The 22,071-nt window shown below is 45.9% G+C and overlaps 1 protein-coding gene across 1 annotated transcript in view; it reads left to right on the forward strand.

Annotated features, from left to right (window-relative positions):
* CLSTN2 (calsyntenin 2) overlaps positions 1–22,071 on the forward strand; it is a 580,228-nt gene that overhangs the window by 451,693 nt on the left and 106,464 nt on the right. Inside the window, exon 5 of the mRNA XM_045539303.1 lies at positions 11,003–11,152. Within this exon, the coding sequence (XP_045395259.1) occupies positions 11,003–11,152 (150 nt within the window). The remainder of the gene's footprint in view (positions 1–11,002; positions 11,153–22,071) is intronic.

A 22,071-nucleotide genomic window follows, 5' to 3' on the forward strand; every position in this document is an offset into this window, starting at 1 on the left:
AAAACCTGAAATTCATATATTCTGTAGTTATTTGCTGAGAGCCAGGCATGGTGCTGGACACTGGGATGGGGATAGAGTGGAACTCAGGACAGACATGGGCCTGTCCACATGGAGCTTACCATCTAGTGGGGAAAAGAAAAAGGAAAATTAGTTGACATCAAGGGTGAAGTTGATTCACAAAGCATGCCGTGAGCCAGGGTGAGGCAACAAATCAGTTCTGAGCCTCCTGGTAGCCAATGTATAGAAGGAAATGACGTCAGTCACCTGCTTGCAGGCCTTTAGGAGATAGCTTCTTGATACTGAGACCAGGGAGAAACATACTCTATGATATAGTCTTCTGCATCCTGAGACTGCAACAGAAGCCAGAGGGGATGAAAGCCAAGGAGACAACCCCATCCTTGACCTCAAGTATCTTATGACCTGTCTTGGAAAACACAACTAATATGCATAACACAGAAAAAAATAGTAATGAGGTAATTTCCTTGTAAAATGCCAAAACACATGGAAATGACAATTAAACATCAGGACATGACTAGATGCTAATTGTGCAGGAGACAATATGAACACACAAGAAAGTAAAGGAAGAAATATAGGACTTTAATTAAAGTTTGGTTCAGAGCTAAGAAAAGGGTAATTTTAATTAGTGAAGCTGCCAGAACTGTTCCCTGATAGCTTCTCCTACAGGCCCTGTGAAATGCCTACTCTGTCCCCACCACACAGACACACACACCACGCCATAAAATATAAAACAACTTCTTGGCATGTTTCTCCTTTGGGTTTCTAGTCCCCTAAGATCAATTGTGCAGCCTGTCCCATGAAAGCTTTGGAATTCAGGGAGTGGCAAGTCCGTGGTGCACAGCAAGAGTAGACAAGTGGGGGTGTCTGTGCGCAGTGTCCAGCTCCGCTTGGCCTCCTGCCCCCGTGCTGGAGGGCCACATCCCAGTGAGAGATGAGATGCAAATTCTTTCTTTGGAGGGTAAACTGCCCCAGTCATGAAGATAATTACTCACCTTGATGAGCCATTTCACTAACATATGCCAATTTATTTCCCTGGCTGTCTCATTAAAAGTGAGTAATGGGCCTTTGCCAGGCCTCTGCCTTCAACTTTGGCTTACAGCGTAAGACGGAGAGGAGAGTGGTCACTCCCAGGGAGCGGGGCCCTCAGCAGCGAGGTGTGCAAAAGCAGCTCTCCACGTAAGGAAGGCAGGGCCCGGGGGCAGACAAGGAAGTGATTCCCATTCTAATGAGCTTCCCAATTGCCCCTTATCCATCACTTCTCCCAGCGACTTTTCCAGCTCCTTGAAGAAGTTCTTTGCATACACAGAAGTGAAAGTGCCGTGCGTTCAGGGCCTGCTCCTTGAGGCCGAAGTTTCACCCACCTCCCCACCCCATGGCTTCAGGCTGATCTCTCCAGACCCCTCCAGCCTGCCAGGAATTTTGCTTATGGGGAGAAGAGAGGCAGCAAGGAGGATGGAAGACACTATGCAGAGTCAGCCTGACCTGTCTTTAACTAGAGATTCAACCTCTTCCCACCCAAGGTCCTCGGCCTCCCTGCCTTTGGATTGCTCCCTGTGAAATTGTGGCGGCAGCAGCCCCTCCCTCACTGTGGGGTTGTGAAGCCTCAAGGGGAAGCAGTGTGAAGAGAATGTTTGCAGGGTACCTGGCATATAGGGAGTACTCAATTAATGGTGCCACAAGTGTTAGATATTTACCTGGGTGATTGGAATATGAAGTTTATTCACTCCCCGTGGACTTTCAAGCTGAAATTCTAACCAGCTACCTGTGAGTTTGAGACATTACCTTCCTTTGGAGAAGTTCACGATCCATCTCAGAGGACTTATAGGTCCCCAGATGATGGCGCTTGGCCAGTCTCTCTGAGCTAGGCAGGGCCTGGATCCTTATTTCCATTAGACAAATGGAAGAACTGAGTCTAAAGCATAAAGAGCTTGCCTTATAATACTGTCACACTAGTGGCAGAGTTGGGAATGGAACCCAGATCCCCTGAGTGTTGGCCCCAAGGTCTTTCCATCAAGTTGCTCTTCCTCAATAGTAATTGACAGGGATGCATGGCAGTGGTGTTTAAGTTCCTAAACACAAAGTGTGAGTGATGTCAGCAAGATGGCAGAGTAGGAGACCCCAGCCTTTGTTCCCCCTGCAAACAACAACAATTGGACAGCTATATATGAAGGAAAATAGTTCCAGGAGAGCTCAAGAGCCCAGTTAAGTAGCAACAGCAACAAGGTGGAAGAAAAAATGAGAATAACTACACAAAAAGTGTAGGAAGAATGGTTTCATTGTATTTGCATCATCCTATCCCCTGCCCCAGCACTGCTCACCACAAAGAACTCCTCAGCTCTCAACTTCCACTTGCCAAGGAAAGGAGAGTGAGGACTGCAATCAGCTTTTCAGCCTTTCAGAGCACTTCCCAAATGACCCGTTTCAGTTTTACCCCACCTGGATTGCTGTGGAGACCAGCATAGCTGAGACATCTGGAGACAACTGGGCACAAGGAAGAAGCACAGAGGTTATCAGTACCAGACATGTGGCAGGTGCCACCATGGTCCCCAGCAGCAGGCTCTGCACAGGACCCCAGCAGCCTTCTCCCCTTGAGGACCTCAGTAGCCTTCACAGCCACCACACAGTGCTCCCCACCCCAGCTTTCACTGCCAAGGACTCCACAGTTTCACCATGTGGACCCCAGAAGCCTGCTCTGCAGAGGACTCCAGCAGCTTCTGCCACTGAGGAAATGAAAAACTAGTACAACCACAGGGGACTCTTGCAAATTTTGCCACTGAGGATCTCATGGTTTTTTACTTTCACAGTTTCCAGGTGCCTGAGCCATCATCCCTTTCCCTATCCCCTCCCAAAGAAGCCCTAGATGCTGCCACTGTCAGTGCCCCAACCCAGAAACCCAACATAGCCATAGTGTATGAGCCCCAGAATGGCCTGGGCCCCTGCTACAAACCCATCCCTCACCATCATGTGTGTATTGATGGCTAACTCCTTAGCCATGTGCCTTTCAACAGTTGGCCCCACCCTGTCACCAGGTCTTACAACTGAGCAAGTGCCTACAGCTGGATCATGCAGCCATATGTATGCTTTCTACCAGCCCCATCCCCTATAGCTGCACCCACACAAGCAGACAGCCCTAACTCCCATCATTGGCCCCCACCACCATGCTTGCACCTACAACTGGTCCCTGCAGTTGTACATGCACACAGAGCCACCAATCCCCATCATGGGCATCCACTGGCTTATGTGCCCACAGCTGGCCCCTAGAACTCCACACATGTACACCACCAGCCTTGGCCCCTACAGCTGCATATATACATGCAGCCAACCCTGTTACCCCATCACCTGCCCCCACCACGGTGCTTGCACTTACAGCTGGCCTCTGCAGCCACACATATGCACACCACCAGTTGGAACCCCACAGGTACACATGAACATGCAACTGGCCTAACCCCTGTCCCCACCATTACATGGTGCCTGCAGCTGGCCCCTACAACTGCAAGAAGGCACACAGTTCCAGAAGGTCACACAGTGACTGAGAGGTAGTCACTGTGGTATATCTGTACAGTCCATGCAGGGTATTAGGGTCAGTGGGCCCAGTCCCACAGAGAAGTGGCCACTAGCAGGCAGTTATATAAGGCAGTTACCTGGACTGGCCACATAGAGGAAACTTGGAGGAGGTGTAGGACTGGAAACAGTGTCAAGGGTGACTGAGCCCTACTTCTTGTATGAGAAAGTCCAACTTATATTTAAAATGGATGCCGAGGCAACATAAAGCTGTAAGCATTCACTATAGCCATAGAACAAGTCTGTAATTTAAGAAGATTTAAATCATATGAAATATCTTTTCCAAACACAGCGGTATGAAACTAGTAATCAACAACAGTAGAAAAACTGGAAAATTCACAAATACGTGAAATTAAACTGCAGGCACCTAAACAACCAATGGGTCAAAGAAGAAATCAAAAAGGAAATTTTAAAAAATATTTTGAGACAAATGAAAATGAAAACATAACATACCAAAACTTATCAGTTGTAGCACAAGCAGTTCTAAAGTAGAATTTTATAGCAATAAATGCCTATATTAAAAAAGAAAACAATTTCAAGGAATAACCTATTGTTATACCTCCAGGAACTAGAAAAAGTAGAAAAACAGTAAGCTCAAAATTAGTATAAGGAAGAAAATAATGATCAGAACAGAAATGAAACAAAAACTAGAAAAATAATATAAAAGATCAATGACACCAAATTGGTTTTTTGAAAAGACAAAGTTGACAAACCTCTAGCTAGATTAAGAAAAAAGAGAGAACTCAATTAAATAAAATCAGAAATTAAAGAGGAAACATTATAGCAAATACCACACTAACACAAAAGATTATAAGAGACTGCTAAGAACATTTATATACCAACAAATGGGATAACCTAGGAGAAGTGGATAAATTTTTAGAAACATGCAACCTACCAAGACTGAATCATGAAGAAATAGAGAATCTGAACAGACCAATAATGAGTAAGAAGATAGAATGAGTTAAAAAAAAAAAAAACTTCTATCAAAGAAAAGCCCAGGACCCGATGACTTTATAGCTGAATTCTACCAAGCATTTAATGAAGAACTAATGCTAATTCTTCTCAAGTTCATCCAAAAAAATGAAGAGGATGGAACACTTCCCAAGTTATTGTTCTAGGTTGGCATTACCCTGACACCAAAGTCAAACAAGGACACTACAAGAAAAGAAAATTACAGGCCAATATTCTTGATAAACATAAGGGCAAAAATAATCCTCAACAAAACACTAGCAAACCAATGAAAGGATCATGCTCAAATGGGATTTATCTCCAGGATGCAAAGAAGGTTTGCCATATACAAATCAATAAATATGATATACCACATTAACAAAAGGAAGGACAAAAACCATGTGATCATCTCAATAGATGAAGAAAAAGCATTTGACAAAATTCAACATCCTTGTATGATAAAAACTCTCAACCAAATAAGATACAGAAAGAATGTTCTAAGTACAGTAAAGGCCATATATCACAAGCCCGCAGCTAACATCATACTCAACAGTGAAATATTGAAAGCTTTTACTCTAAGATCAGAAAAAAGACAAGGATGACCACTCTTGCCACTTGTATTCAAGATGGTCCTGGAAATTTTATCCAAAACAATTAGGTAAGAGAAATCAACAAAAGGCATCCAAATCAGAAAGGAAGAAGTAAAACTGTCTCTGTTTGCAGATGACATGATTTTATGTATAAAAAGCCCTAAAAAACCCACCAAAAACTGTTAGAACTAATAAACAAATTCAGTAAAGTTTCAGGATACAAAAGCAATACAAAAATTAGTTGCTTTTCTATACATTAACAACAAACTACCCAAAAAAGAAATCAGGAAAACAATTACATTGACAATACCATCAAAAAGAATAAAATACTTAGAAATAAATTTAACCAAGGAGGTGAAAGACCTGTACACTGAAAACTATGAAACATTCATGAAAGAAATTGTAGAAAACAAAAATAAATGGAATGATATTCCATGTTCATGGATTAGAAAAATTAATATTGTTAAAATGCCCATATGCCCAAGTGATATACAGATTCATTGCAGTTTCTATCAAAAATTCCAATGGCAGTTTTCACAGTAACAACAACAACAAAAAAAATCCTACAATTCTTCTGGAACCTCAAAAGACCCTGATTAGCTAAAGCAATTTTAAGCAAAAATAACAACTGAGAGGCATCAACCATCCTGATTTCAAACTATATTAAAAGGTATAGTAATCAAAACAGTTTGGTGCTGGCATAAAAACAGACATATAAACCAATGAAACAGAATAGAGAGCTCAGAAATAAATCCACACACATATGGTTAGCTAATTTTCAATAAAGTCACTAAGAATACATAATGGGAAAAGAGTGGACTCATCAATAAATCACACTGGGAAAACTGAATATCCAGAAGCAAAAAAAAAAAGAGAGAGAGAGAAAGAGAAAGGAAGGAAGGAAGGAAGGAAGGAAGGAAGGAAGGAAGGAAGGAAGGAAGGAAGGAAGGAAGGAAGGAAGGAAGGAAGGAGAAAGAGAGGGAGGAAGGGAAATTGGACCTTTCCCTTACACAAAATCAATTCAAAATGAATTAAAGACATAGACCTGAAATCACAAAACTCCTAGGAAAAACCATGGACATTGTTTTTGGCAATGATGTTTTAGATTTGACACCAAAAGCAAAGGAAACACAAGGGAAAAAACAAGTGGGACTATATCAAAGCAAAAAGCTTCTGCAAAGCAAACAGTTAACAAAATGAAAAGGCAAACTACAGAATGGGGAAAAATATTTGCAAATCATATATGCAATAAGTAATCATTCAAAATATGTAACAAACTCATACAGCTTCAATAGCAAAAAAAAAAAAAACACACACACACACAAATAACCTTATTTAAAAATGGGCAGAGGACCTGAATGAGCATTTTTCCAAAGAAGACATACAAATGGCCAAGAGGAATATGAGAAGATGCTCAATATCACTAACATCAGTGAAATGCAAATCAAGACTTCAATGAGATATCACTTCACAACTATTAGGGTAGCTATTCTCAAAAAGTCAAAAGATAAGTATTGGTGAGAATATGGAGAAAAGAGACTCTTGTCCACTGCTGGGGGGAATGTAAACTGATATAGCCATTATGGAAAACAGCATGGAGTTTCCTCAAAAAATTAAAAATAGAACTACGGTATGATCCAGCAATCCCACTTTTGGCATTTTTTTTAATCCATAGGAAAAAAAATCACTATCTTGAGAAGATGTTGGCACTTCCATAGTCATTACAGTATTATTTACAATAGTGAGATATGGAAACAAACTAAGTTTCTGTCAATAGATGAATGGATTTAAAAAAGTGAGAGATACATACACAAACACGCATAAATACAGGCAATGTAGTATTATTCAGCCTTAAAAAAGAAGTAAATCCTGCCATTTGCAACAACTTGGATGTACCTGAAGGACTTTAAACTGAGTGAAATAAGCCAGACACAGAAATACAAATGCTGCATGATCTCATTTATTTGTGAAATCTTGAAAAGACCAAATTCATAGTAATAGAGTAAAATGGTGGTTGCCAGGGGCTGAGGGCGGGGGGAAGAGAAGATATTTGTCAAAGAGTACAAACTTTCAGTTATCAGATAAATAAGTACTGAAGGCATAATATACAGTAGGGTGACTATAGTTAAGAATAATGTATTGGCTGGGCGTGGTGGCTCATGCCTGTAATCCTAGCACTCTGGGAGGCCGAGGTAGGTGGATCATTTGACCTCAGGAGTTCGAGACCAGCCTGAGCAAGAGCAAGACCCCATCTCTACTAAAAATAGAAAGAAATTATATGGACAACTAAAAATACATAGAAAAAAATTAGCACATGCCTGTAGTCCCAGCTACTCAGGAGGCTGAGGCAGGAGGATTGCTTGAGCCCAGGAGTTTGAGGTTGCTGTGAGTGAGGCTGTTGCCACGGCACTCTAGCCTGGGCAACAGAGTGAGACTGTCTCAAAAAAAAAAAAAGAACAATATATTGAATACTTGAAATTTGCTGAAAGTAGATCTCAAGTACTCTTGCCACATACACAAGAAAGGTTACTATGTGAGATGACATGTGTTAAATAGCTTGCTAGTCATTTCATAATGCATACATATATTAAAAAGTCATGTTGTACATGACAAATATATACATTTTTTATCAATCATACCTCAATAAAGCCGGTAAAAAATCTCACGTGTGTTTTAATCCTACATCCACCACTGTATGTGTGCCTGTGTGTGTGTGTGCAGTCAAGTTATTTGAACCTTGTCTCAGAACTTTACGAGTAAAATTGGGATTAAATATTGTAGCTGTGCAATGTGATTGTTACCTGAACTAGTGCCAACAAGGCACTCACTAGAGCGTCCGGCACAAGCCACCACTCAGCCATGTCAGGGAATGACAGCGAAGGAGCAGCAGGGCCGCAGTGATGCCCAGTTACCACTTGGCAGATTTTTCTCCTTTTCAAGCATTGTTTGGTCTTCATACAGCCTCAGCTGGGCCCTTTCTGTCAGAAGGCTGCCCTAGCGAGCGATAGGACTCCCACGCTTCTGAGCCAAGTGTGTCCCAACGTCTGCTTATTCTTAAAGGGAATGAAAATGCTTCTTTCCTCTCTTTCCACCTCTGCCTGGTGTGGGAAATTTGGGAAGCACAGAAAGGTATGAAGAATGAAATAAGTCACCCATAATCCTGCCAAAGATAGCCACTATTAACAATTTACCATATTTCCAATAGTTTTCCTGTGAACTTTTTAAACAACATGAAGGCCTTTCTTTTCTTTGTCCTTCCTTTATGCGCTTAACATTTGGTTATATGTATTTTCCCCCATTCTTAAAAATTAGTTATAATCACTTCTACTGCTGAACACCATTTCATTTTATGCATAAACTTTTATACTTACCTATTCACTTACTATCAGACTATTTTTCAGTGTAATGAATAATAGATGATCATATTTGCACATGTATCTGCAAGTTTTATCATTTTCCCAGGATCAACTTTTAGATGAGGAATTGCATGCCTAAAAGGTATGAGCAATTTCAAAGTCACTGGCATGTATTTGCAAGTAGCTCTCCAGAAAGGTTGTTCCAATATAAATTCCACCAAGAGGAAGGTACTGGTAAGTGTGTTTATCTCAACCCCCCAACCTCCACTCCCTCAGAGTTTTCAAAAAAATTACCTTCACTAACATGCAAAGTGGGTACTGATTGTTCTTCCCGGGTCCTTTTGGACCTGGAGAAATAGGTGCAAGGGACTGCAGCTCCCCTGAATTAACTGTGGACTCAGGTCTCCCGAGAAGACATTAGTAGGAAAAAATCATCCAAATATTGGAGAAAAAATGCAATTGTAACAGAGACAAAATGAATGCTTTTTCTGAGCTTTCAAAAAAATTTTGAATGTGTGGCTTATCCAAATATGACCTTCTCCCACACAAAAGTTGGTCACAATGTTATACTCATTTTCAACCTAATGCTTCTAATTCTGTGCTTTGAAACTCATTTTCACATATGTGAAGTTGGTGATGGCGGAGAAAGTAAATTAGTTCTCGGATGGTCTCATTAAGACTTATTACAGAATTGGAGCGGCAACAACCCAGGCCAAGGATCCAGCTCGGGGGTTTATTTTTCTACCACAATCAATAGTGTTTGTTCTGCTCAATGTCACATGCTTTGCAGACCCTGAGCCTTCCTCTTCTAAGAGGTGTATCTTTGGAGAGCCATTTAACTTTAAAGAAAGAGAAAGTTAAAACTTTTTGTTCAAAATTCAATTTGATGTTGCAGAAATATACTTCTCGTGGTTGTATTAAAGTGCTTCCACCTGACAGAATTCCTCCCCTGTGATGGTGATAACTGCAAATAAGTTTGTTAGCAGAATCCACGGGGAGTGTTACCCACTCGATACTGAGCCATTCCAGACCTGTGCAGGCCCCCAGACCTGAGAATGAAACAAATACTTGGGGGAAAGTGAAAGGGATTCTGAACACAAGCCACAAAGCCAGAAATACATCACACTCGTTTTAATTCAGAAATTTTTGACTGACCTTGTTAAACTAAATTCTGCCTCAAATTGGTGGATGCAGTTGCATTTTTAGAAATAGTCTTGAGCAGATAGCAGAATACATTATTCTAATTCTTGGTCCAATGTCTTGGGCAACTTCGTATTCCCTCCTGGACATCAGCCAACCTCTATCCCTTCCACTTCCCCACCCTGACACATACTCAGGTGTGTAGCAACCGCTCATGGCCTAGCACTAAGCACTGTTTCACCAACACTGGGTGACCGGTGGATCGGTTTTTCTAATCTTTAAAACATTATATGACTTTTCTAATTTTCCAGGCTTTCTTGTCTTAGTCTGCATTATCTCGAATCTCGTGAACAATAGACTCCAATTAGAATGGAAGAAAGCTCATTCAGGTCATTTTCCTTTAGTGTTGATGAAATATAGAAACAGGCCTGAGTCAGCAATTCCCTGTTGGTTTACTTGTTTGTTTGGTTTTTAATTTCCATTTTCTTAATTTTACTTCTGATAAAAGATGATGATAACATTTCAGTTCTAATTTGCTGTCAATTCTCCCATTAAGAAAAAAAAGGTGGGCAAGAAATTATTCTCAGCAAAGGCAGACTTTAATCTCTTTCAATCAAAAACTTAAAAGTATTAAATGTACTTTGGATCTTCACTGGTTCTTTGAAACCAAAATTGTATTTCAGCAAAAATAGTCAACTAAAATTTTGCCCATTAGTTATCAAATACTTATTTCTGAACCATAATATCAAACCCACAGGAACAAAAATACACAAATGGCTCAGAAAAAAATTGGTCACTCTTGGGGAAGAAAAAAATGTCTTCTTCAAGGCAAAGAATCTATTATTCTGTGTAGCTTTCAGGAGGGATGTCGCACGTTTTCTTATTGATTTTACTTCCTGTTTCATAGCAAAATAATGTGAGAAGAGGCAGTGAGCACTCCTGGCCACAAACCCAGATGTTAAAGAATATGCGTCAGGATATTTTCTCAACTCCCTCTTTTTCCTAGAGATTTCATGGCAGAAGAGCTCTCTGTGCCCTACATCAGGGACACAGCCACCTGGGTGCACTTTAGAGGAAGTTTCTGGTGACCCATTACCCATAAATACAGGCCAGCTGGAGTCCAGGTGTGTGTGCAGAATTCCCCAGCAGTACCGCTGCCCGGCTGGGTGGCTCCAGCCAAGGGTTCCCAGAAATCTGCCACTAAAGCACAAGGAGGCCGCAGGCGGAAGCCACACTGCCATTGGCCCTTGTTTGTACAAAGAGGCACAAAGAGATAAGGAAATGGGTCACTTCATTCTTGTGAAGGTTGGTGGAATGGAGGAGGGATTGTGAAGAAGTGCAGTGTGGTTAAATTGACCTGAAATGATTTTGAATGTCCGTGTTCCTCAGGCAACATCAGGAACACAGAGAAGCTGAGCTATGACAAGCAACGCCAGTATGAGATCCTGGTCACCGCCTACGACTGTGGACAGAAGCCCGCTGCTCAGGACACCCTGGTGCAGGTGGACGTGAAGCCAGTTTGCAAGCCTGGCTGGCAAGGTGGGCCTGGTTTTATCAGCCTTGTTGTGTAAAGGCAGCTTGTCCTGGTCTGTAGAAGGTGCTTAACTTGTCTTTAAATCATTATAAAACGTAACTGGAGGAATTTTTAAAGTGCCATCACTTTGCTGCAAGAAATAGAGCAGCTTGTTTATTCTCCCAACTCTTATGTGATATATTATCCCCATTTTACAGCTAAAAATGGCAGAGGCATCTCGTCTAATGTCATGTGCACAGTTTGTCCAGAGCTCCCTTTTTCAAATCTCATGACATCTTTGAATCAATAGTAATTATCTCACAGCATTTCAGGAGAAATTGCCAGCAAGCCTATTCACTTCATCCAAGGGTGCTGAGTCTAGCTGATGCATTTCAAGTTTTGCATCACTGCTCAACACCTGAGGAAGGTTGTCATGTCCCTTGTGCTCACACAGAGCACGTGCAGGCAGAGATGGAGGAGCCAGAATCCAGCCTCTGGATTAAAAGTTTCTAAAATGTTCAATCTGAAAACGAAGAAGCAATAGCTTTGGATGGAGGTGGGTTTTTGTGTCAGCTTAGAGACCTTTCAGGATGCAAAGACAGCAAATGTTCAGATCACCTTTAGATGATGGGATTTATCCCTGGGCTTAGAGAAACTCAGGAAGGTAAGGACTGCTGCCGAGATGGGTCTTACAGAGAATTGAGTGATTTATGGAATAGTAGCTCTAGTGGTGATGCCAATAGGTCTGGTGGCCAAGCAGAGACCTAGAGTTATCTGTGTGCCACCACTTCGGTTGCCCAACTACTGCCTGTCTCTGCTTCGTGGGTTGAAGATGTTGCAGGCTACTGCTAACTCATAGCCCACGGTGCTTCCTGGGGTCCCCCCTTTGTGCCTTCAGCTTACTGCTTTCTTTTGGTGTGTCTTTAAGCTTCTGGGTCCCTGTCATATTCATTTTCTCTCTCTCTCTTACTCATATATTTAATTCTTAAATTCCTGTGGAGAGTCTGTGTTAGTCACTCACATCCCTAGTGAGTGGACTGATGCCAGGCTGCCCTCTAGGTCCCTGGCCAGACCTTGAGTGGGTGCCTCCTCCTAGTCAGGCATTCATTCCTAATCCGACTCATCAGGCTCAGCTTGGCGGGACCTCCTGGCACAGACTGAGGACACCTGTGCCTTCGGAGAGACCTGGGATCACTCCCTTCAGAAGGCAGCTCTCAAAGCACTCCTCCCCTGTGCGACATGATCTCCCTGAAACTTGAAACTAGAAAGGTGGGAAGGTGTAATTTAATCCACCTCTGAAGAGAGCCAGAGTTGTTTGTCTTTGAACAAATTAGGAAAGATGAAATGCTCAGTGGAGGAGCCACAGGTAAGACACATGAGAGTGAAGAACAAAGTGGAGTCATCTTTGTGTCAGTCCATTTAGGAACAAGCAAGAGACATAGGAAGAGGGACAAGCCAGAGTGGGAAACTAGGTTTTCCTAACTTCAGGGAGCCTGAGGTCTGGTTGGGTATCATTTACTAGACTTAAGGACCTGAGGACAGAATTCTGTTTCGTTCACCACTGAATTTCTCAGGTTTAGCACAGTGTCGGGCCTCAGCGGTAGGTGCTCAGGAAGTCAAAATTGAATGAATGAATGCATGAATGAAAATCTGAGTAAAGAAGAACTCACCTTGTTTTATTTTTAACTAATAAGGATTAGCCCCAATGAAGATGTGGCCTTGGAAGAGAAAGGCTAGATAGGATATATAAGCTTTCTAAGCATGGAATATGCTCATGATGAGATTTTAAGTGGGAAAAGCAAAATACAAAGCCATATCTGAAAAATAGTCCCCATGTTCTTTTTGTCTTTGACAAATGAGGCACCTACAGATTTGTGATTACCTTTTTATTCCTATATTTAAATGTAATTTTCTAACAGAGTTTGTACTTGTTAAATGTATGCAAAGAAAAACTCGGTCATGATGTTTAATTCTGCATGTGAAGGCTGTGTTGAGCACCTACCCTATAGTGCACAACGCTATTTGCAGCCCCAGACAGTGAGCTCCTGGAGGGTGAGGATGGCACTCATTTGCTGTTATGTCTCCAGTGCCCAGCACAGGGCCAGGCATGATGCAGGCACTCGGCAAGTGTTAAATGGATGGAGGAATCGTCAGCGAGACCTTGGTGGAAAATGTAGCATTCTGTAGAACAAAGAAAAGAGGGAAGAGGCAATTCCTTGCACCAGTTCTTCATGTCAGGCAAGGTGATTTAAACATGTGTAACAAAAGAATCGACTACTTCGTGGTGGCTTTGCTGCCTCAGCTGGCCAGCCTCCAATGGCAGAAGCTGACACAGGCCTCTGCATCGTGACTCTCCTCCCTCCAGCTTGCCGGCTGTAGGCAGCCCTTAAGTCCTCTTCCAGTCATTGCCCACTGGGCTTTCAGATGATAGGCAGCCCTCCAGCCTCTAATATGTGTGGCAATGGTCACAGTGCCTTCCTGAAATTCCTTTCCTGGACCCCAGCGTTGGAGAGGGACCTTCTCTCCTCCCTCCAGCATACCAGTCCACTTCGTTCTTCCACTTGGAAACCCTCAACTCTGACTCTCCCATCTTGGAACCTGTTCTCTCTTCTATCCCTGGTCAGGGCTGCAGCCTCTTAGCTGAAGTGCACCTTTCTCCAGGGAAGAACTGACCACAACTGGTCCGGATGTGTGTCCCTTGTCCAGCCCCTTCTCTCAGCTCTGCACAGCAAACAGGAGTGAACTGTGGTCTGCTGGCTTCCTTGCTAACTGCAGATGGGTGCAGTCTGCCCCAACCGTGAGAGGTCATCAGATGCCCTGGGGGAAAAGGTTGGCTTTTCTTGGAACAAGTGTGGGGTGAATCCTGCACTTTGTAGATGGGAGAGGTGCACAGAGAGGGGAGGCCGTTCAAGGTGCCAGTGAACAATGTGAGGAGAGCAGTGTGGCTCACAGAGAGGGCTGTGACAGGTGCGCTGAGGTTTTGACGCCAGGGTGAGGAGCTGCAGCGAGCCCCAGGCCCCTCAGGCCCAGCTGAGGGGGAGCTGTGTGCCTTTGCCAGACGTGATTCCCTGTAATTCCCCTGGAGAACAGAGGCCCCTCCCAGACCGACTGCTCACAAACAACTTGAGTCACCAAGCAAACGAAGTTTGGCAGTTTGAATTCTTGCACCTGTTCTAAGTCATTTCCCTTCTGGCAGGAGGGGATGGCGGCACAGTGGATGCAATCCATCACCGTGAGGGTGCCCGCCTCCCGGCGCTCCCGATCAGCACGTCGCCCAGCCCTTGCTGCAGCCAGCTTCTCCCGGGGAGCTGTCTCGGAGCAAGGGGCCCTTCTCACAGCTAGCGTCTTCCCCTCCTTCCCAGGGCCCATGAGGGACCTGCTCCCAGACTCCAGTGATGCCCCAGGGCAGTGGCCCCCATTTTCCATCACAACAATCCCCTCTAAGTTCGGGACGTGAGGCTTTCCCCGGTGTGCTGCCGGCCCTACCCTGCTGTGCATGGAAGGACATCCCAGGCCCTAGCTCTGCTGCCACCTGCCTTTCAGACCTGACCAAAGCATTGTCTGCTAGGGCTATGGTTTCTAATTTCTGTCTTTTTTTCTCTGGGTTAGTCTTGTCTTCTCAGAAAGGATATGGGATCCCTGAGGGCAGAACCACATTCCTCGAGGCCTCTGGCACTGAATTTACCATCCACCACCTACGCGTGGACTAAAAGCTTGCTTGCTGGCATCACTCCCCAGTGGGTGGAGTGGGGACTCTCAGTGCTCAGCTGGCAGCAAGGGCGGGCAGGAGCTGTGCATCCAGAAAACAACCTCAGGGGCCAGGCGCGCGTGTCTTGCTCTTGCAGGAGCTTTGTCTTCTTGGCTGTGTTCTGAGATGGTAATTCTGAACAGGTGGTAAGGGCCAGCTCACTCTGCAGGGGTAGGTGGAACTTTGCTGAAGGGAACACTCCCATTTTCATCTGGCCAGGGAAGAAGATGGCTCAAAGCATGAACCAGACCTGTGTGAGTAGAAGGGAGGACTCCATCTCTTTGTTTTATCCTGAGCTTTGAGAACTCATGGTGTGATTAGAGGTACCTCTAGTTCGCAGAGATGAAAGATTATATTAGGAACTGGGAAAGAGGTACATCTGCAGCAGGCTACATGCTAAAGACAGGCGTGTGTCCTGCCTCTCAAGCCAGCTGTCTGGATTTGCAGTCTTCCTTGTGTTTGCTTCCCTCTTGCAATCGGTTAAAACCCGCTAAGCCTGGTCCTGTGTGTGCTACGAGGACTTGGAGAAGGATCTCTGTCCTCTCATGGAGCAGAGCACTGCAGAGGATGTAGGGCCCTTGACGGCTGTCGGGGCAATGGTGGCCGTAGTGTTGGAGACGGAGCTGACCCCTGTGTTCCTGCTGGCTCTCTGCACAGGGGCACTAACCTGTTCCTTAGAGGATTGTTTGTAATGCAGTTGCTAGTTTGGGTTTTTTTGTTTGCTTAGTTTTTATTTGATTTTGTTATGCTATTTGGAGGAACATATCCCTTATTTATGCTTCTCTTTATTGTTCGTTTTAATCCCCTGGCCCATCTCTTTCTGCATGTCAAGCTGGAAACATTGTCTCCCACAACACTTAACAAGGTACCTTTTCCCTTTTGTTGCTGCAAGTCAGATTTTGTATTCATTACGTGTTCCTGCCAGTCTGGACCCAAAGTTCAGTATTTCACTGTTGCTTTACGCAAAACAGTTCCCCTTTGAAGAGAGCCACCGGAGACTTTCTGGTGGCCTTTCACCATTTCTTCTCATATGTGTTGCTGACCGGACATCCTGCCACTGTGGCTCAGAGGCTCCCGGGTGAGAGCATCGGCTCTCCAGCCCCTAGGAGCCCATCTCCGCCCCCTCACCCCGGCCCGGCGCATGCATCCTCGCAGCAGATTACACCTTGCCCAGTGGCAAGCCACTTGAACTCGCTCACCCAGCCATTACAAGAGTTTTTCCCATGGGCCAACCAACTCCTGTTCCTTTTACCTTCACAATAAAGTGTCCTATTTAAAATAAAAAGAAAGGGAGATGCAGCCACATAATTGAACAATCTCCTGTCTGTTCTTTGGGGGTGGGGGGGGAGTTGAATAGTTCTCCAGGTGTGTCAAATTGTCTCAAATGTTTCCACCAGGTGCATCAAATTGTCTCAAGTGCATCCACCATCCCACAAATGGGCCTTCATTAGGAAGGAAGAGTGGTACCTTTCAGAGGCTGCTTCTCCAACCTGAATGTGCACAGGAGTCAGCTGGGGGCCTGGGTAAAATGCAGGTGGTGATTTAGTGAGTCTGGGGTGGCCTGGCTGCTGCTGGTCCATGGACTTCACTTTGAGTAAGAAGGTCATGCAGAAAATACCTCCTAGACACCTAGGATGTGTCTAACACTTCCGTGTTGAAAAGGAGAGCTGCTGGTTGAGATTCGTTTACTCTTAATTATTGGCATTGTGAGAGAAACTGAAGTTGACGTGCACATTACCTGGGAAATATTTTGGGAGTCAATTTGTTCACCCTTTACTGAAGGCCCACCGTGGGCTAAAGGCTGGGGACACAGAGACAGGACGTGCCCGGGCTTCTAGCACAGAAGGAGATGATGGCAGTACTGAGGGCAGAAGCTGCGGTGGAGAGAACTATGGGAGCACAAAGGAGACACTTAACCTTGCACCAGGCAAGGGCCCAGGGGAGATGCTCCTGGACCAAATCTAGAAAGTGGAGAGGAAGGGAATTCTTAGTCCTAGCATGGAGAGGAAGGGAATTCCAGACCAGGGAGCCCATGTTGGGAAGGTGGGAAGGAGCACAATGTGGCCGGGGAAAGTGGGGAAGACAGGACTGGCCAACGAGGACCAGAACATGGGAGGGGGGCCTCCTCTTGTGTCATCCTAAGGGCAGTGGGGGCCCAGAGACTTTCCTGCCTGCGTGTGGTCACGGGGGATCTTAGGGAAGGAGGACTCCTTAGCCACCCGCCCAGGTGGTGTCTGGAGTGCAGAGACTGGGGACAGGAGACCAGCTGAAAGGGGCGGTTATTCCCGAGTGTGCTTTTAAGTGGTGCATTTCCTGAAAAGTATCTAAAGTCATGTATTTATCCTAAAACCAATGTAAAGTACTGAACTGCAAGGAGGTTGGAGTTGCACGCAGATGTCATGAAACCCCACAGGCAAGGGGACAAAGTTGGGGTGCTTGAATAATATCTATCTTTCAGATGCTATTTTCCTGAACCCAAATTTGCCTCTGGTTATCTCATGAACTAGAGAAACACAGGTGAGCTTGAGATTTGGTGTCACACTTCAGACCCAAAGATGCTAGCCCCAGGTGTGACTCCTCACACCAGAGCAGAAGACTCTACCTTTCCCTCAAAGAGAATTCCGCATGAAAGCTAACCATCTACTCTTCCAGTCAAGAGGGCAGCACTGGCTTTATTTGAGGTTCCTCCCCAGGGCCCGGTTGCTTCGTCCTCCACCCTCTGTCTCTGTCCTGTCCCCTGACTGTCCCCTCTGCACAGCAGCCTCTCCTCTCCCGTCCCCTGTGCTCCAGCTGCCTCTCCTTCCCTCCCTTCCTTCTACATTCTTCCTCCGGTTCCCGTTGCCCCTCCTCCCCTTTCCAAGCACGTGCCCTGAACCCCACCCTGGGGAAGGCAGTGTTGGCTTGGGGGCTGGTGGAGTTGGGTACAGGCAGTGGAGATGGAGGTGGGCTTGGGGTGAGAAGGGCTGGACTCCAGCCTCAGCTCAGTCGTGATCTGGCCAGAGGCTTCGCTTAAGCCATTTCTCTGGCTGAGCTTTGGCTTCCTTAACTGTAAATTAAGAATCACAATCTTTGGCCAAACTATTTTGTAGGATTGTTAAGACCAAATGAGGTTCTAGTGTAGAAGTACTTTACAAAATTTAAATCACTATGCAAATAATGCGATGATTACATTGGGAAAATAGGCACTGTCATACAAATGAATACACACATACACACACACATTTAATTCTATTCCATAGAATTGAGTAGAGCTGTTGGCTCAAGCGTTATGTCCTGGACTTTATGGGACTAGAGGGAGACATGGAGTCGGCTGGGAGAAGCGCATCTCAGCTCAGCTCTTGCTCACCTGCTGCCTTGGGGAAGTCACTCCAGTCTGGCTCCGGCTTCCCTAGATGTAAACTCCTTCTCATGAGGATTAAATGAAAAGCCGCCAGGGGAGCGCCTTGCACAGAACCACACTTGTTGTGGGCTCAGAGAACAGCAGCTCTTTTTAGTCCCCTTTACTCCAAGTTTTAAAATCACAATGGAGCATTTTCCCCCAAATAATTGGAAAAGTCGTCATGGAGGCCTGAACTCCACTGACTGCAGCAGTGTGACCCCAGGGCAGCTGCTCCAAGTGTGCTCAGATCTGCCCAGCGAGCAACCGAGCTCTGGAGGAGGACGGCATGGAGCACCCCTCTGTGAATAACGACCTGTTTTGACATCACTGACACAGCCGATCACTACAGTACAACACATAGCTCTGTACCGGATGCTGATTTACCCACTCAGTGGTGTCTTAATGTGTTAAAGACCTGCTGGATAACAGCGCCCACACTCGAGCCTGCTTCGACCTGTCTCCGCTGTGGCTGAGCCTAGTGGGAAACGGGCCTTGGGGGTTTTCTGGGTCCAATAATCTCAGCCCTGAAGGGGAAAAGGGTGTGAGCAGACCCTAGTAATAATAACCACCACTAACTAAGCACTTAACTCTTTGCCAAACCCTGTCTGAGGGCATTGCATGCACTTGCTTGTTCACTCTCCACCATACCCTGAAAGCTGTTATTTTCCCATCCTACAGGTGAGGACATTGAGGTTAGTACTTTTACCACACAGCTAGTAATACCCAGGCAGATCCATCTGTCTGCAGACACAGAGCTCCTGCCCAATTTCTTGTAAGGCATCTCAAAGAAAAGGAGAGCACTGCCATCTTTTGAGACCATTGGAGGAAAACTATTTTGAGGGAAATTCTGAAGTTAGAACCTTTCTTCCATGTTATAAGGAAATGTGTAATTGAGTACAAGGCAGTCTTGAGAGAGGACCATGGCTTGTAGGTGGTGTGGGGGTGGGAGGGGCGTCACTCCTGTCACTCAGGCCCACCACTGGGACCTGCCTTCGTGCAGGATGACAGGGCCATCCATCCCTTGGTTTTTTAACTGAGCTCTTGGGGCTCAAGAAGGTGACAGGGCTTGCCCAAGGACACGCAGATGCTGAGAGTGGAACCATGGCTGGATCCAGGTCTCCTGGCTCAGAACCCCACCCTCGACCTCGTCTCTCCATGGCCCTTGGTCTGCCCCATGCCACACAGTCAGCCGACTCCCTCTTCCACTGGCAACATTTGCAGTGGGCTAGAACGTCTCCCTGCAGGGAGTCAGAAAAGGGTAGGGCTTCAGAGTGCTGGCTCTGAAGTCATGAAGACCGTGTTAAAATCCAGTTCCACTACACCTTGGCTCAGGGACAGTGGACAAGTCACTTAACCTCTCTGCACCCTCACAGGTGGCATGTGTGAAATGAAGCTAATAATAGTACCTGTCTTAGAGGGTTGTCACGAGGCAAAATTGTGCCTGGCATGTAGGAATGACTAAATTAAGACTATCATGAGGGATATGAAAGAAGAGGAGAACAAAGGAAGCCACTGAAGTGGCCTTGGGGGTCTGGCCAGCCTCTCAGTGCTATTCACTGGCTGTGTGGCCTTGGGCAGGTCTTTAGACAGCTCAGCCTCAGTTGCCTCAGTGGTGAAATGGCCTTCCTGATCCCTACCTTGGATGGATGCAGTGTGGGTTGATAACACACGTAAGAGGCCCAGAAAGAGCCTATCAAATAGTGGCTTCCTTGCTCCCTGCATTACTGGTGGGAAGGCAGCCCCAGCCAGCCCAGACACCTGTGCCGTTGTCCACATACCAACCAGACTTGGCTTCTCTGATGAGTGTGACCACAGCAAGCACCCCTCCCCTCCTTGCCACAGTTGTCCTCATCTAAAATGAGTAGAACAGTGCTCCCTTCTCCCTGTATCTGCCTCCCATGGCTCCAAGCAGAGGGGGGACAGGATGGAGCTGTGACTTGGCCATGGTCTGCCTGGAAGCCCCGGATTCACATTGCTGGGGGTAGTGTGACCCATAACGTGCCCACTCAGGGGCCTGGAGCATTGACCCAACCCTACCACACAGAGGAACAGCTGTGCTCCTGGCCCAGTTGAAAAGCTCCCAAAGCTTTCATTCAACTCAGGAAACTTCCTGCCAAGCCTACTCTGTGCCAGGCCAGGTGAGCCCCTGGGGAGCATGAGCTGGAGCAGAGGTGGGTGAAGGCAGGGAGGTGAGCAGATGACTCCAACACAGGGCAGGCAGGGCAGTGCCCAGGGAAGCCCGGGCTGTGAGAGCAGAGGGCAGGGGCACCCGACTGTGCTCGGCTGGCCAGGGAAGGCGGACGGCCTTAGAAAGGCTTCCCCAGGGAGGCAGCACCTAGGCTGAGATCTGAGGGGTGAATACAATTAGCCAGGAGCCCTGGAGAGTGGGGAAGGCAGCAGCGCTAGGGCGGGGTAGTGAGGGGTGTGCCCAAGAGAGCTTACTGCTTAATTACTGTAACTTCTCCACATCCCTGCCTCTGTGACTGACAGCACGTGGGCGTTGGGTTGCAGAGGAAGGTTTTGGAAGAAGCTGGATGGTGAGGTAGAGGGACTGGTATTTGTTTCCTTGTTAGTTATTATAAGAAATGTGAGGAGATTTCCAACGTGGACTGTGAATTAAGTAGACAGAACTTTCTAGAGAGATTCTGTGAGGAAATGGACAAAATACCCAGAGCTCAGATGGTCCAAAGGAACAAAGTGGGCCTCAGTGGGGAGGTTCCCTTCTCCCCGCCTTTCCGTGGAGCCCAGCCCGCCCTGGCCCCTGTGGCCTGGGTGCCTTCAGAGCACCACAGTGCAGTGTCCCCTGGCAAGGCAAGGCCACATGAGCAGAGCACGGGCAGTGGCCCTGGCAGGAGTGGAAGCCCAGGGAGGCTTGTGGGGCCCGTGTGAGGAGCCTGTCTGGAGCCTCTAAGAACTAATACATTCTGAGGAGGACGCATGTCTGACAACGTGGACATTGATATTTAGAGTAAAATGTGACCTCACTTTCGGCCAATTTATGACAAGTGAGTTATTTGGTTAGTCTGTTTTATTAATAGCAGCCAGGCCTTTGCTGGAAGACAGAACCAGGAAGGCTTTGCTGCCCTCTAAGGCATCCCCCAGTGCCAGTGGCTGTCTCTGGCCTGAGACTCTGCATCCCGGCCACAGCAGCCAGCCTCACACAGGCAGGACCATGTGCGCCAGGAGCAGGGCCCCCGTCTACCTGCTAGGAGGTTTGGTTAATGACAGCCCCACACATGCTGAATCTCCCACCTTTGGTGAGCTTCTCAGCAAACACAGCCCTTCTCCCAGACTCTAGACCTAGGAGCGAATATTGACAGTGTTACTCCCTTCTGAGACCCCAAGGTTTTTGCTCTTCAGAGTCTTAGCCTCTGTGGATTTCTAACAACCCTCATCACCAAAGGCCAGACAAAGCCCTCCTAGTCTGATTTGTGGGTGGGTCTCACATATGCCATCCCAAAGGATGGCAAAGGGAAAAGGCAGGCTGTCTCCCAGGTGAGCACCCCCAGGCAAAGGGGAAGGATTTATTTTTTTAGGCAGGATTTATGAGCTCTGCATTCTATTAGAGAACTTGAAGTAGTAAGTGGCATTTGGGTCACTATGACATTTTAATGCAATTTTTTAAAATCATAAAGTGTTTTATGCTCATTTGAAAATGATCAAGAAATAGTAATCTCAATAAAAATTTCCCGTAATCCAATTAATGAAATATCGTCAATGTTATGGCGTAGTTTTCTCCCTTCATGCATAGTCATTTAAACTTTCGACTCTTTTTCCACTTAACTTTATGTCATATGTGTTTTCCCACATCATAAAAC

This window comes from Lemur catta, chromosome 1, assembly GCF_020740605.2.
Source record: "Lemur catta isolate mLemCat1 chromosome 1, mLemCat1.pri, whole genome shotgun sequence".
Classification (NCBI taxonomy): Eukaryota; Metazoa; Chordata; class Mammalia; order Primates; family Lemuridae; genus Lemur; species Lemur catta.